The sequence below is a fragment of the Vulpes vulpes genome, chromosome 5 (genome assembly GCF_048418805.1).
Source record: "Vulpes vulpes isolate BD-2025 chromosome 5, VulVul3, whole genome shotgun sequence".
NCBI classification, from domain to species: Eukaryota; Metazoa; Chordata; class Mammalia; order Carnivora; family Canidae; genus Vulpes; species Vulpes vulpes.
The window spans coordinates 106,005,916-106,021,120 of NC_132784.1; the positions used below are offsets into that span (position 1 = coordinate 106,005,916).

Below are 15,205 nucleotides of genomic sequence, written 5' to 3' on the forward strand. Positions count from 1 at the left end.
AAATACGTTGAGGCCAGAGAGTCAATCAGCAATGTCATGTTGGATAGCAGCCACCTACCCTCTTCTCACCTATGTCACAATTACATTCAATTAAGACAGGCCTCATTTTACGTTAACAATATCCAGGAGTGGACAAAACCAAGTAAAGTAATAGCATGCCACTGGTCTGTGAGGCTCTGAAGCAGGTAGCACTGGCCTGGCTCTAAGTGGAGCAAGGATAAATCATTAGCAACTAGTGTGTCACTCAGAATCAATGCAATGATTAGGCAAGAGGCTAGGGTCATAGTCTATTCGTGCAACTGGCCTCCTTTCTAACACACGTTATTAAAAGGCAAACAGAAATGAAGGGTACAACACAGTCATTATGTATTACAGAAAAGGGTTTCAAATCGAGCCAAAGTCGACCCTACCTCTGATATTCAGGGCTTCAGACTTTTTCTCCTTTTTCATAGTCTCTTCTGGTTCATTCTGGGTGTTCAGAGAATCACCTGCATTCAAAGAAGAAACCTTGTGTTGTGTATAAGTTCTACAAACAAAAAGAACCAATGGACTCAAAAAAAGTTCCGTTATTTTAAATTCCTAAGCTCCTCAGACCCCCTGCCTCTCCACACACACGGCCCAGAATAGTACATTTGGGCCTTGACATGAGCCTTGTGAGCCACTTTTACATTCAATTCACACTTCCATCCAAGTTAAGACAAACAAACAAACAAAAAGGAGCAAAGTGGGAGCCCACCCCTATCCCCCAACCCGTTAACTCCCAGGGGGACAAAACGATGCGCAAAGGGGGAGGGAGAAAATAAAGTGCAGACAGCATCCAATGAGGGGCTAAGGGTTGGGGGGTTTGCTATCTGTTGCCCAGTAATAACTGGTTTTTGAGAAAATGAATGCTCCAAGGCAGACAGAATAATGGGGAAGGGGAAAAGAAGAAAAAGAAAAAAGAAAAGAAAAGAAAAGAAAAGAAAAGAAAAGAAAAGAAAAGAAAAGAAAAGAAAAAAGAAAGAAAGAAAGAAAAGAAAAGAAAAGAAAAGAAAGAAAGAAGAAAGAAGAAGGAAGAGAAGAAAGAAAGAGAAAGAAACAAAGAAACAAAGAAAAAGGAAGAAAGAGAAAGGAAGGAAGGAAGGAAGGAAGGAAGGAAGGAAGGAAGGAGAGAAGGAAGGGAAAGAAAGAAAGAAAGAAGAAAGAAAGAAAGAAAGAAAGAAAGAAAGAAAGAAAGAAAGAAGAAAATGGAAGGAAGGAAAAGAAAGAAGAAAAGAAGGAAGAGAAAGGAAGGAAGGAAGGAAGGAAGGAAGGAAGGAAGGAAAAGAAAGGAAGGGGGAAGAGAAAGGAAGAAAGAAAGAGAAGAGGAAGGAAGGAAGGAGAGAAGGAAGGGAAAGAAAGAAAAAGGAAGAAAGGAAGGAAGGAAGGAAAGAAAAAGAAAGAAAGAAAGAAAGAAAGAAAGAAAGAGAAAGGAAGGAAGGAAGGAAGGAAGGAAGAGAAAGAAAGAAAGAAAGAAAGAAAGAAAGAGAAAGGAAGGAAGGAAGGAAGGAAAGAAAAGAAGAAAGAGAAGAAAGAAAGGAAGGAAGGAAGGAAGGAAGGAAGGAAGGAAGGAAGAAAAAGAAAGAAAGAAAGAAAGAAAGAAAGAAAGAAAGAAAGAAAGAAAGAAAGAAAGAAAGAAAGAAAGAAAGAAAAAGAGGAAGGAGGTCAGGCCTGAGGACCCAAGAGAAACAAAAGAGACCGTGGGGAAGACGCTACGTTGGCAGCGGAGAATAAAGCTGCAGAAGGCATAGATTTTTTAAAAAAAAAAACAAAATAGAAGCAGCCGCAACGGCCAGAAAGAAAAAGAGGGCGTGGATGCCGAGCACGGGCCGGGCGGGAGGAGGGAAGCGCGGAGAGGCCCGGAGGATGCAACCGAAAGGCACCTGCTACGTTGGAGAACACGGTCGCCCCCCGCTCCTCCTTCCTGCCGGCCGGCGGGCGGGCGGGGCCGGGGCCGGGGCCGGGCCGGGGGTCGGGCCGGGGGTCGGGGCCGAGGCCGGGTCTGGGTCCCGGCGGCGGGCAGCGGCGGCGGCGGCGGCGGGGCCCCCAGCAGGCGAGGCAGGCGCCGCAGTCCTGGAAGATGAGCAGCCCCAGCACGTTGACCGCCAGCCCGAGCGCGCCGACGACGAGCACCAGCGCGGGGTCGTCGATGCGCTCGGGCCGCGCCAGGCGCAGCACGGCCTCCACGGCGATGGTGAAGCAGAGCGCGCTGAGGAACACGGCGTTGCCCAGGGCGCCCAGCACCTCGGCGCGCGCGTAGCCGTAGGTGGCCCCCAGCCCCCCGCCGGGCCGCCGCGCCACGCGGCCCGCGCCCAGCCCCACGCACAGCGACAGCAGGTCCGACAGCATGCTGAACGAGTCGGACAGCAGCGCGATGGAGTTGCCCAGGTAGCCCGACACCAGCTCGGCCCCGAAGAAGGCGGCGGTGAGCACGAGCATGAAGAGCAGCCGGCACGTCTTGCCCGAGTAGCGGCCCATGTCGCGCGCCGCCGTTGGGGGCGCCCCTGCGCGCCGAGCCCGGCCGCCGCCTTATAAGGCCCGCGCGCGTCCAGAGTCCAAGGGAGGGGCCGCGGCCGCAGCCTCCGAGGCCCCCCGGCCGCCTCCGAGGCAGGTGGCCGCCGGCCGAGGTCTGGCCTCCGAGGACCGCCCCGAGCGGCGGGCGCAGGGGGCGGGTCGGAGCGGAGCGCCCCCCCCACCCCGACCCCGACCCCGACCCCGACCCCCGCGGCCCCAGCCCCTCCCCTCCCCGGGCCCCGATAAGGCCCTGCAGCGCCGCGGGGCGTGTTCGCCCGGGGGACGTGGACAGCCTGGCCTACGTGCCCGGACGCCGCTCGCCCTGCGGATTCCGCAGCCACCGGGTGGGGCCCCGGGCCAGCCCCGCCCAAGCTGCAGGGTGCTGGGTGCCGAGCCCTCCCTCGGCATCCCCGTCCACCGAAGCCTCCCGCGCATCATCATCATCATCATCGCTGTCACACACACCCCCCCCCCCCCCCGCGCCCCAGGGCACAGAGCCTTCCCTGTCCCCCGGACCCCTCCCAGCGCCTGCACTCACCAGGCCTCCCTCCCCAGGTGAACTGCAGGCGGAGAGAGCGCGCACATCATACCTTGACAAGCCTGGACTCCACCCCCCAAGCGCTCAGAAATCAGTCCCCCCCACACACACACAAGGGTAGACCCAAGTCGCTTGACCACCAAGAACCCCGGGCGGGCCTCCTCTGTGCCCTGGTCTCGTTTTCCACTGGAGAGAATATTCTCTTCATCCCCCCATGTGTCCCTCACAGCACATGACCTGATACTCAAAGTTCAATTCACTGACCTCCATGAAGGCTTATTCCAAATAAAGCCTTTCCTGTTGACAACAGGCTCTGTTCCAAGGAAAAGTTGTCCAGAAAGAGAGCTGTCCCCAGGACGCTGGGAGAGGCCCAGCGCTGGAAGCCCTTGAAGAAGGGTGTTCGCTGTTGGGTGTTCAGGGAGGCCCCGGTGGGAGAGCCCTTGCTGTTTTCATTCTTGGTTTGTTTTTGTTTTATATTCTGTTCTCATTCCCCAAAAGGATCTGACTGTGAAGTTGTGATCACTAGTCCCCCTCTCCTGTCCCTAACCCCCAAACATTAACCATTCCTGAAACACATGCCAGGTTTGGGCCTGGAAACAAATGCATCTGTTAGTAGCACACTCCAATTCTCACCCCATCCACTGTCTTAGCCTTATAAATGACAATCTTTTGTCTTTGAGGACTAAGGGACCCCAACAAACATGCTAAAATACCCTTGACCTGAGGGCCCTTCGTATACAAGATGAGCATCCAAACTCAGGGAACGCGATAGGCGTTCCCTGCCCGCCTCCGGGAGAATGTCCCTACATTGAGAACTTGAGGGAACTGATCCTCTGAAGTGCCTCTGAAAACGAGTATTAAAATAGTCAAATCATTTAAAAGAAACAAAAAGATACAGATAGGCCGAGGAAAGGTTTGAAGCTGTTTGGCCTTGGACAAGTTCCTTAATTGTCTGGTCTGGCTTTCACTCCTGTAAAAAGAGGAATAATAACAGTGTCTCCTTATAGGTTTGTGAGGATTAAATGGGTTAATATGTGTAAAGTGATTATAACAGTGCTTGGCACGTAGTAAGCACTCAACAAGTTGTTTATTTAAAAATGAATTAAATAAATAAATAAATAACAGACAGGAAGGAAAAGAAGGTGTGAGGGGAGGAGGAAGACTGGGCAGGAAGAGGCGGGAAGGGCAAAGTGGTCCGGAGGCCCCCATGTTATCATCAGCATGCTAGTATTGATATTAGCACTTGGGCACATGCGTACCAGAATTACTGTTGAACTACAGCTGTCACACTCTGTTGGAGAGAAAGATATCCCAGTTTCTGGCTTATCCTGTCTTCAAACTGTGAAGCCTCTGCAACATGAAACATAGGACAGCAAGCAAAGCTATCGAAACAAGACAGGGGGCCTGGTGGAAACCACTTGGCAGTGCTCACAAGGTCCTTACTGATTGCATTTCTTTGTCATTCACAAATGACAGAAAAACCCAAGGTCAGCAGAAATCTATCACTTGTGCCTGTTACCCAGTCGTCCTCCTAACAGAAGGCAGATAACGAGAATTATGTCACTGCCCCAGGAGGGTGGCTGATGGAACTAGAAGGTTCAGCGTGAGGGGCCCTGCCCAGAGCCTCATTATTTGACTTCCAGACAGGTTGAAGGTATCAACAAAATGCACTTAAGAAAAATGCTTTGGCTAGCTACCCATGACTAGATAGATAGGTAGACCTATAAAGTTTATATATAGAGAGAGAATATATATATAATCTAAGTTAATTGACAAAAATGTAGACTGCCTCTTATGCATTCTTGTAGATGATAAGTTTTTTTTATAAAGATTTTATTTATTTATTCATGAGAGATACAGAAAGAGAGGCAGAGACACAGGCAGAGGGAGGAGAAGCAGGCTCCATGCATAGGAGCCTGATGGGGACTCAGCCCTGGGACTCTGGGTTCAGGCCCTGAGCCAAAGGCAGACGCTCAACCGCTGAGCCACCCAGGTGTCCCGATGATGAGGCTTCAACAGCTTCTGTCTGTTGGGCTTTGACTGCCCAACCCTGTGCTGAGCACTTTACAGGCACAACCTCATTGTCATCCGCACAGATGACTCATAAAACTAGCAAGGTCTTATCCATGAAGAACCTAGAGCCCAGAGATTTTAAGTAACTTGCCCAAGATCACACAATATATAAGGGATAGAATCTGGAGATCTGATCCAGGCATCAAACTCTAGAACTTAACATTCTTTGGCCCCACATTATACTTATTTGATCATTTTCAACACTCCTTTTGTTCTAAACAAATGAAAGGATTCTTTTTAAGCTTACATTTTTTTATTATTATTATTGGCATAGACCTTGATGCTCTACAACTTATAGAGATGATAGCACTAAAAGTTCTTCCTACACTGGTATTGACCCAGAAAGTAACAAACTTTTTTTTTTTAAAGAATTCGAAAAAACAGCTGTTTATGTTTTTGTTTTGTTTTGTTCTAAGTGACCAGTGATGATGCTCCCTTCAAAGAAGAAAATAGACATCTCATCCAAAGCACCAAACTATTTTTCAAAAGAAGACGTATGGGCAGCCTGGGTGGCTCAGCGGTTTAGTGCTGCCTTCAGCTCAGGTCGTGATCCTGGGGTCCTGGGATCGAGTCTCATGTCGGGCTCCCTGCGTTGAGCCTGCTTCTCCCTCTGCCTGTGTCTCTGCCTCTCTTTCTCTCATGAATAAATAAAAACATCTTTAAAAAAGAAGAAGAGGTAGCTCTTTTTCCCCATAGCTCCTGCCTCCAGATTTTAAATACATCATCAGAATCTGGGTACTTCTCACCTGTAGCCCAGCTGGAAACCCGCAGAGCCTGATAATATGTGGAGACTTTCCGAAAGGAAATTACTTCTCCAGGTCGCTGAGGCATCTCCCGTCCACACCGACTCCTTGCTGACAAATTTATATAATGTGTATTTTTGTAACACTTTGTAACACAGATACTTTTTGCACCCCAAAATATGTATTTTGTCCTTCCATGTTTTTTAAAGTACATTAAATTCAAGAGATTCTTTGAGATGACTACACATTTTTTTGATGATAGAGGCATGAGGTATAAAAAAATAACACATAAGTAGTGGTCAACTCCCCTCGGAATGGGCTGTTTAGGGCGAGTACTCAGCGGTGTTGTGAGTTGAAGCCCACTTAGAAAGAGGCAGCTCCCACATGAATTTAGAGCTCTGCCCATCAGCCTGCCAAGTGGCACCACCAAGGCTCCTCCAAAATGCCACTTTCTTGTAGCAAAGTGGTAGCTAGGCCAGGAAGTGGTAGGAATGCAAGCCTCATCACAACATCAAATACTATAACTTGCTTATTGAAAAAAAGAAAAAAACCAGACTCTAGATAATATTAATTTTGCACTCACTTTAAGAACACTTGAAAGGTTGAATAGCACAGCAGTTCATAATTTGACCTTTGGAATCAGACAGACTTGGAACCAAATCCCAGCCCTGTTGCTTGCTTGCGTGACCTAGGACAAGTTCCTTACAACCTTCTTTTTATACGTGTGTGTGTGTGTGTGTGTGTGTGTGTGTGTGTGTGTGTGTGAACTAAGGACCATAATAGTATATATCTCATGGGGTTGTCACGAGGCTTGAGAAAATGTATGCAGATTACCTAGTGGAGTGCCAGGCTCATAAGAAGGGCTCAATAAATGTTAACAAACTTCTATTTTTTATAAACTACCCGGTCTGGGGCACCTGGATGGCTCAATGGGTTAAGCGTCTGCCTTCAGCTCAGGTCACAATCTCAGGGTCCTGGGATGGACCCCTGCGTCGTCTTCTCTGCTTGATGGGGAGTCTGCTTCTCTCTCTCACTCTGTGCTCTCTTTCTCTCTCTCAAATAAATAAATAAATAAATAACATCTTTTAAAATACTTTTAAATACTTTGTCAATACTTTTAAGTAATCAATCTTGGGCAGCCCTGGTGGCTCAGTGGTTTAGCGCCCCCTTCAGCCCAGGGTGTGATCCTGGAGACCTGGGATTGAGTCCCACATCAGGCTCCCTGCATGGAGCCTTCTTCTCCCTCTGCCTGTGTTTCTGCCTCTCTCTCTCTCTCTCTCTCTCTCTCTCTCATGAATAAATAAAATCTTTAAAAATAAATAAATAATCAATTTGTAGTATTTTGTTAGCAGCCTAAATGGATTAAGACAAAGTATAGGAATGCAAGTTACCAACTGTTGAGTACACAGCTATAAACAAATGACTATGATCAGTATATCCCACCAGGGATGCTGAGATTGGGCTATTTGATACATTTGGCAGTAACAATGCCCATGTTATTTGGGGTAATTGTGGGCATTGCAGCTCTCGTCTGTGTGCTTCTTACCATCTGCAGATCCCAAAGTCATGCTGCGATGGTCATGGGGAAGTGCTATGCGTGAAGTGTGGAGAGGGAGAGGAGGATGTGAACCAGCAAGTGGAAAGGGACACAGCTACTGGGAAGAAGGGGGAAAGGATTAGAGGCAGAACTAGGAGTTCAAGACACACATCATCTAAAACTCATCACTAACTGACAGAATTTGGGTGTGAAAACTCCTGCTTGGTGAATAAGAGGAACAAAAAAATCAGCTTTTGGACCATTTCTAATTCAAATGGAAGCAAAAAAACAAACCAAAAAAACTCTCAAAGGTGCAAGAAACAGGGAGAAACTCCCCCCTTAATATTGACTCTAAACCAAATAGTTTAAGCTATAGGTTAAGTCCCCTGTCACTTAATAATTTACAAAAAGCTTTTACATGCGTTATTTAATGCCATCTGAACCATTACCATACAGACAGCAGATTTCTTCACCACTAGATTCACCTTAATTTTTAAACTACATTAATTCCCCCCCCAACCCCATATCCACAGTTCCACTTTCTGCAATTTTAATCACCTGCAGTCGGCTGTGATCTGGAAGGTGATCCTCCTGATGTCGCCTCAGAAGATCAGTAATAGCCTCACGCTACCTCATGATGTCCATGTCATCCACCTGCCTTCATCCCATCACGCACGCATAGATTATCTCACATCATCACAACAAGGGTGAGGACAGTAAGATATTTGGAGAGAGACCACATTCACATTATTTTTATTACAGTTCACCTCTATAATTATTCTATTATTGGTTATTATTGTTCATCCTTTACTGTGCCTAATTTATAAATTAGACTTTCTCATCGATACGTATGTATAGGAAGAGACACAGTGTATATAGGGCTTGGTACTCTCTGTGGTTTCAGGCATTCACTGAGGATCTTAGAACTTACCCCATGTGACTACAATATATGAAAATGAGAGAGTCCATTTGCTCAAGAAATTGTGGGAATAATTGTGTGGAGGTTCAAATAAAACCTATAAATACCTTTACTTTCCCCCTGCCAAATACACTAGTTCAACAGTCAGAGTTATGTGGTGGAGAGACAGATTTGGGAGCCACTCAAATCTGGGATACAATCTTGGCTCTATCGGTTGTTAGCAAGTGGCCAAATCACTTAATTTCTTTTAGGTCTGTGTTCTCACTTACAATCTGGAGGTAGAGACGTCATCCTCTCACACAGTGGTTGTGAGAATCAAAGGCGACAGCATAGTGGAGAGCCTACATGGTGCTCTCATAGTAAATAGTGACAAAGCGTGGCTCCCTTCTTTACCCTCTGGCTGTCACCATTCCCAGAAGTATTGTTGACTTCTGATAAGTAACAATCTGGCATCCTCTTCGAAGTTATTTAGATTACCCTATTTTTTTTAATAAGAAAAAAAATTTATTTTCTTAATAAGATCACCTGCTCCCCCTTGGTTCAAATAATCTGTTTAGCTTAGAACTCATTAGTTATTGATTAATAAAATGTATTATGAATGTCAAATACTGATTAATAAAATGTTTTAAGACTATAAAATACTTAAAATATTTTACAAATCTATGGGGCACCTGGGTGACTCAGTCAGTTAGGCATCCAATTCTTGATTGCGGCTCAGGTCATATCTCAGGATTGTCAGAATGAGCCCCGTGTCAGGCTCTGCACTGGGTGTGGAGTCTGCTTAAGATTCTCTCCCTCTCTCTCTCCCTCTGCTCCTCCAAATCTAAAATTCCAAACTTCTCAGCTATCATTACTATACTTCTTTGTCCATCATTACTCTCTCAACTGTTATCATGTGGCAAAAGAACAGAGAGAATCAGGTGGCTGGACTGAAAAACATAACTTTATTATCATCATAAAATCAGAAGTTGTATTGAATATTAATGAGGTCTGGAGACAAACCAAGATTCTCAACCTCTGGCACTAAATCACTGTACAACTTAGACCAGTCACTAAATTTCTGAGCCTTAGTTTCCTAATCTGTAAAATGCAAATAAGAACCTTATACTACTCAGTGCTTGTAGGTGTTTTGAGCATCAAATAAGACAACAGAGGTACAAATATGTAGACAAGTAAAAGGCATTGCTCCTGTCGCAATTAAGAAGCCACAATCAACATGAGTTCTAGAAAGCACCAGGAATGTAAATGGTTCAGCCAAGGTTTTAGGCTGCCTGGAATTCCTCCCTGCTTCCTTCTGGTAAGATGTCCTGTCCCGTCGGATACAGATATGGGCGTATAACCAAGGTTGAGCCAAACATAGTTCCTCGTTCTCTCACCACAGCGATCGATTCAAAGGATGGGCACTTGATCCAAGATAGGCCAAAGTTTTCTTGAAGTTTTCAAAATATACCAGAGACAGAGGTTCCCATTCCTGCCTGGTCACTAACTCAGTGAGGAGGTGACTCAGAGCCCCTAATAATTATCTCTCCCCTTTATTTTCTTCCCCAAACCCTTCATTCTGCAATAGGAAGGGAAGCAGAGAGGAGAGTCAGTGAAAGAGAATCTCTTGTGGAATTTCAGTCTCTGGTTCCAAGTTAATTATGTGAACCTACAAAAGTTCCCTTTTTGCCTAAGCAAGCATAAGGTGGGTTTTTGTCACTTGCAACCAGACACTCCTGGTCAATAGCTGACCAAGAACCTATGCCTGTTGTAAAGAGCTAAGAGTGGTTTTCTCCTCCACATTCAAGACTCATGAGAAATAGAAACTTAATAATTACAAAAATAAAATGGCAGACTAAATAGGACCTTTCCTTACTTCAATTCTTTACCAATGCTGGAAAAATTATTCCTGCTCCATATTTCTGCTCCCTCCAAAGGAAAAAACTCCAGAAAACACTGTCACCATCTTTGCTTCCTCAAATACCATTCTCTCTGCCACCCACCCAATGCCATGCCCATCTCCATCCACCACACTGTTGACCAAGCTCTGTGCAAGTCACTCACCATCTTCTCACACCCGAATCCATTGGTTTTCTCTGCTCATCTTGGAATTCTTGGCAACATTTGTGATTGAAGACCTTGCTTCCCTTTCTGAAGACTTTCTCCCTGTGACCGCTGAATGATACACCCTCCTGGCTTTCCGTATATCTCATGGATAACTCCTTCTCCTCTAAATTTCTAAATGTTGGTGAGTCTCAGGACTCAGTCTCAGGCCCACTACTCCCCTCTATCCATGCTCATCCCTTTGGTCATCTCCCCCAGTCCATTCTCCTGGACTTGGCTCATGCTATTCCCTCCTCCTGGAACATTCTTTACCCCACTCAACTCCTCATCCTCATGCCTTAGGTCACAAAAGCCACTCCTCCAGGGAGACTTCCTTGACATTCATTCCCCCTTTGTGGCCCACAGAATGACAGGAAATAAAACAAAGAACAGGCAAAAAAAGTAAAAGAGAGAGGGAGGAAGAGATGGAAGGAAAGAAGGAAGGAAGGAGGAAGGAAGGAAGGAGCAAACAAACATGGTTCATGTTGGAACTCACAGCTTTTTGTGTGTTAAGGAGACTCTCTCTCCCCTGAGCTTTGCACTTCCACAGGGGCACCTCCACAGGAATGACACTCCTCACCTCTTTCTGTCCCTTCCACAGCTTTTTTCAGAGGCAGGGTCACTACTCCAGTTACGAGGTATGGGAGAAAGCATGGGGCATGCTCAGCTGACCTCTTCTGACTTTTTTTTTTTATTCGTCTTCCCATGGAGACCCGCAATCCTGGTCTGCGTGTACAGGAGGGAAACTATGTCGGGGCAGGCTCTGCTCTGTGCAGGGGTGTCTGGGACTGGGTGGGTGAGATTAATTCTGGGATGAACTGTGAACAAGCTCTTTGCTGCTACACATGTAAGCCATATTCTGTAGCATATCTACAGAATAAAGCTGGTGTTGTGTTCAAATGTCATCCATATCTTATCTATCAATTGTTTCCAAACCTAGGAGAGTAAGAAAGGGGTATTATGTATGAGCCCCTAAAGCCCTAACATCCTGGTGAGTTGGCAGGAGCCTGGAGACGGATTAAGCTAAGAATCTACAGGCCCGAGTAGCACAGGGACTGAGGCTTCTGGGGGAGCCAGAGCAGACGCTGTGAGGTTTTAAGGCTCCAGTGTGAGCCTGGCAGTATTTTGACCTCGACAAGTCACAGCAGCTTACTGCCTACAGAAAAAAAATGGCCGTTGTTATAGTTGCAGGGCTATTTTCATAGGCCCTTGTGAGCATGAGTTTTAAAACTGGTTTTACTAAAAAAAAAAAAAAAAAAAAAAAAAAAAAGATTGGTTTTACTGTATGCTTGAGTCTTAACTGCAGAAAGCGAGAGAGAGAATAGTCTGCTCTCAGAAACAAGATTGAACCAGAGGAAAGGACTTTTCCTGAAGGGAGACAGATACAAAAACAGGAAGGGAAGACTTAGATAACAGGCGTTATCTAAATATCCTTCTTAAGGAGGGGATTAGCTCAGATCAGACCTGGGACTGGGAATCAAGGAAATCCTTCAGGTCAGAAGCAGAAAGGCAAGATTTCAGCTCGCTGACTGGGCTCTGGAATGCTTCCACCATCACCACAGAGAACCAGATCCAGGGAACTATTAACAGTCATCCTCTGAAAGCTGTGAATATTGTCTGAAGTAAAAGCACCTGGGGAACACAGCCGCTGTGGGGTATCTGCAAACCATCCCCCATTGGGGATATGGAGAGCAAGTCCTTTGTATCTCTAGTTCACAGATCTTCAGATGGATGGGGAGGCACTCAAGGAACTGTGCCTGAGGAGCCTCATTCGCCCTGAACCTGAGTGAGATGACAAGAGCCTGCACCCCAAGCTGATTGCCCATGGGAGGAGACTTCAGGAGTCCTGAGGAGTGGACTTTGCATGTCCCAGTGATATGAATTCTTAGCCTGAGGGCAGACTGTGCAGGTTGCTTCTTCCAAAGATGGACCCAACCATATCTTCTAGTCTGCGTGTTTTTCCACAGGGTGATCTTGATGCTCCTTCCATCAGAAGTGGGTTCATAGTGGGTGTCTGGGTGGCTCAGTCCATTAGGCATCTGACTTCGGCTCATGTCATGATCCCAGGGTCCTGGGATGGAGCCCTATGTCAGGCTTCCTACTCAGCAAAGAGTCTGCTTCTCCCTCTCCCTCTACGCCCCTAGCACTCTCTCTCTCAAATAAATAAATAAAATCCTAAAGGAAGAAAGAAGAAGAAGAAGAAGAAGAAGAAGAAGAAGAAGAAGAAGCAACAGCAGCAGCAACAGTAGCAGCCGCAGCAGCAGCAGCAGCAGGAGGGGGTTCATGGTTTGACACTCCTTCTATGATGTCATTTGCTTATAGTCCATAGAATCTGAGTTTGCACCAGAAAAAGTATTGGAGTGTCCACCTTGTTTGGTGGAACACATGGAACACTCATGTTTGAAACCCTGAGATACCACCTACAATGTCCCGAGGTCGTTCCAGTGGGAGGAAGCCAAGCTACACTGAGTTGTCCTGGCTAGTGGTCCAGTTAGCAGTCCTAGACTCCAGCCCAGGAGCCATACAGATGATGATGCAGCCACCTGCCATCAAGTCACTATCCCATCCTCAGAGTCTCCCCAGCTGAGGCCCCCTACATCGTGGGGCAGACAGAGTGTTCCTATGGGTTTCTTTCCAAATTCCAGTCCAAAGAATCCCCCGTATCATAAAATGATTGTTGTTTTATGCCACTAAACTTGTGGCAGTTCATTACACAGCAACCAGAACAAGGAACCACTGTGTAAAGATTGGCAAAGCTTCCACAAAATTTGGAACAATTTGAGAGACGAAGTCTAGGAAGATTAGCACAGAATATTTAAGGCATTGTTAGAGGAGCTTCAAATCAAAATGGTTATTGTGGATGTAGGGGTTTGCTTGTGTCCTGTGGGAATAGGCCAAGAAATGGACAGTTGGGATTCCACAAACGGGACACACTGAGGGGAACTGACGCAGGAACATGATAGCTTGAGTCCAGGCTTGGGTTAAATTCTTTGTGTAAGTGGAAAACACGTTTCAAATGAGGTGATCCAACTCAGAGAGGTGAGAGTTGACAAGATTTGTTTGGACAACAGTTGCTTTTGGCAGACCCAGAAAACACTGACTTCATTTTCCTCACTGTGATAAGAAAAAAAAATCCATGTGGAAAAAACAAATGTCTGACCCAAAAAACAATGACAAAGTGAAAAGAAAAGAGTCCCACAAAAATGCCAGCCTTGTCCATGATAGAGAAGGAAAGGGAACAATTTTAAGACCTTGATTAAACCATTAAATCATCGACAACTCCCCCCGAGCGTTTCTGAGAAGGAAGCAGGAACACCTCTCAAAGCTCTGAACAAAAAATTTAGCAGGACAACATGCCACTCGAGGCCTGAGACATTCTGAAGCTGTGGGAAGACCAAGTCTGCTGGAGCATCAAGTAGGAGCAAGAGCAATGGGGTCACTTAAGAGCAAGCAGCAATATTTTAAATGTCAGACTCTGAGAAAGGATGCTATGTGTTTACCAGATATGGAAAAGCTGGTCCATAATTAACCTCTTGTTACTACTGAAACTAAGTATGCAGGTCTGGGGCCTGGCCAGTCTGGCTCCATCTTGCAGGCATTGCAGAGACGCAGAAAACAGAGGACGCCCCCTGTAGGCTGTCCTGTCCTCTGACAGCCTTGGGACTCTGCTAGTCCTTGTAAGTGGTAATGAGGACCTGGTTTACTCTAAGTGCTGAGGTTTTTTTTTTTTTGGGGGGGGGGGGGTTGGAGGGGCTTTGGGGTTTTTATTTTTATTTGAGAGAGTGGAAGAGCATAGCATGCACACAAGTGTAAGGAGGGAGGGGCAGAAGGAGAGTGGGGAGAAAGAATATTAGGCAGCCTCACTGCTGAGTGCGGATCCAACATGGGACTTCACCTCACGACCTGAGCTGAAATCAAGAGACAGACACTTAGGGGATCCCTGGGTGGCTCAGTGGTTTAGCGCCTGCCTTTGGCCCACGGTGTGATCCTGGTGTCCCAGGATCAAGTCCCACGTCGGGCTCCCTGCATGGAGTCTGCTTCTCCCTCTGCCTGTGTCTCTGCCTCTCTCTCTATCTCTTCCTCTCTCTCTCCCTCTCTCTCTCTCTCTCTCTCTCTCTCTGTCTCTCATGAATAAATTAAAAAAAAAAAAAAAGAGAGAGACACAGACAATCAACTGAGCCACCCAGGTGCCCCCTAGGACCTGAGCTCTGAGAACCTAAGTATATCTATATTAAGGGCTCTAGCTCTGGGATGTGGTTCTGTCAAACTGTTTAAAACTCTTCAAAAAGTGTGATAGGAAATTAAGAAAATACTCAAGGGCCAAAAAAGGAAGTAAAAGCCAAAATCCAACAAGATGAGTTGAAGCCAGAATCTGAGGGGTATCTTTCCAGTAAAGACAAATGTTCTAGCCTTGGATTTTAATAGCCATATGAACACGGATGGTATGAGACAAAACTTAGATACATGCAAAGGGGAGTGCTGGGTCAGAGATCCCCTCAAAGAGAAATCCCTTGGAGAAAGGTGAAGTGAAACAAAACCATCAGACAAACAAAAACCCACTGCCGCAAAGGAGACAGCAAAGAAAGTGCATGTTTCAGCCTTGATTATGGATGAAGACAACTCCCACAGGGAGTTGAAACTATACTGTAGCCTTCATGTGGGAATGCCGTCTAAATTCACATTACCTATGTTGTAATAATAATGGTAATAACAACAACAACCTCTCTCAAGAAAAAAAAAAGTTATGTAATCACAAGCTGGTAATATCTTCAGGTACTTGA

At 46.1% G+C, this 15,205-nt stretch overlaps 1 protein-coding gene across 4 annotated transcripts in view; it reads right to left on the reverse strand.

The window, feature by feature from the left end:
* Positions 1 to 15,205, reverse strand: part of SLC30A10 (solute carrier family 30 member 10) — a 41,057-nt gene that overhangs the window by 11,922 nt on the left and 13,930 nt on the right. Inside the window, exons 1-2 of one of the 4 annotated variants that reach the window (XM_072759553.1) lie at positions 3,071 to 3,309; positions 411 to 488 (exon numbers count right to left, since the gene is read on the reverse strand). In XM_072759553.1, the coding sequence (XP_072615654.1) occupies positions 411 to 450 (40 nt within the window). In that variant the 5' untranslated portion in view covers positions 451 to 488; positions 3,071 to 3,309. Of the gene's footprint in view, positions 1 to 410; positions 489 to 1,901; positions 2,624 to 3,070; positions 3,310 to 15,205 lie in introns of those variants that run through there. The other 3 variants (XM_072759551.1, XM_025991307.2, XM_072759554.1) reach the window with 3 other exon arrangements.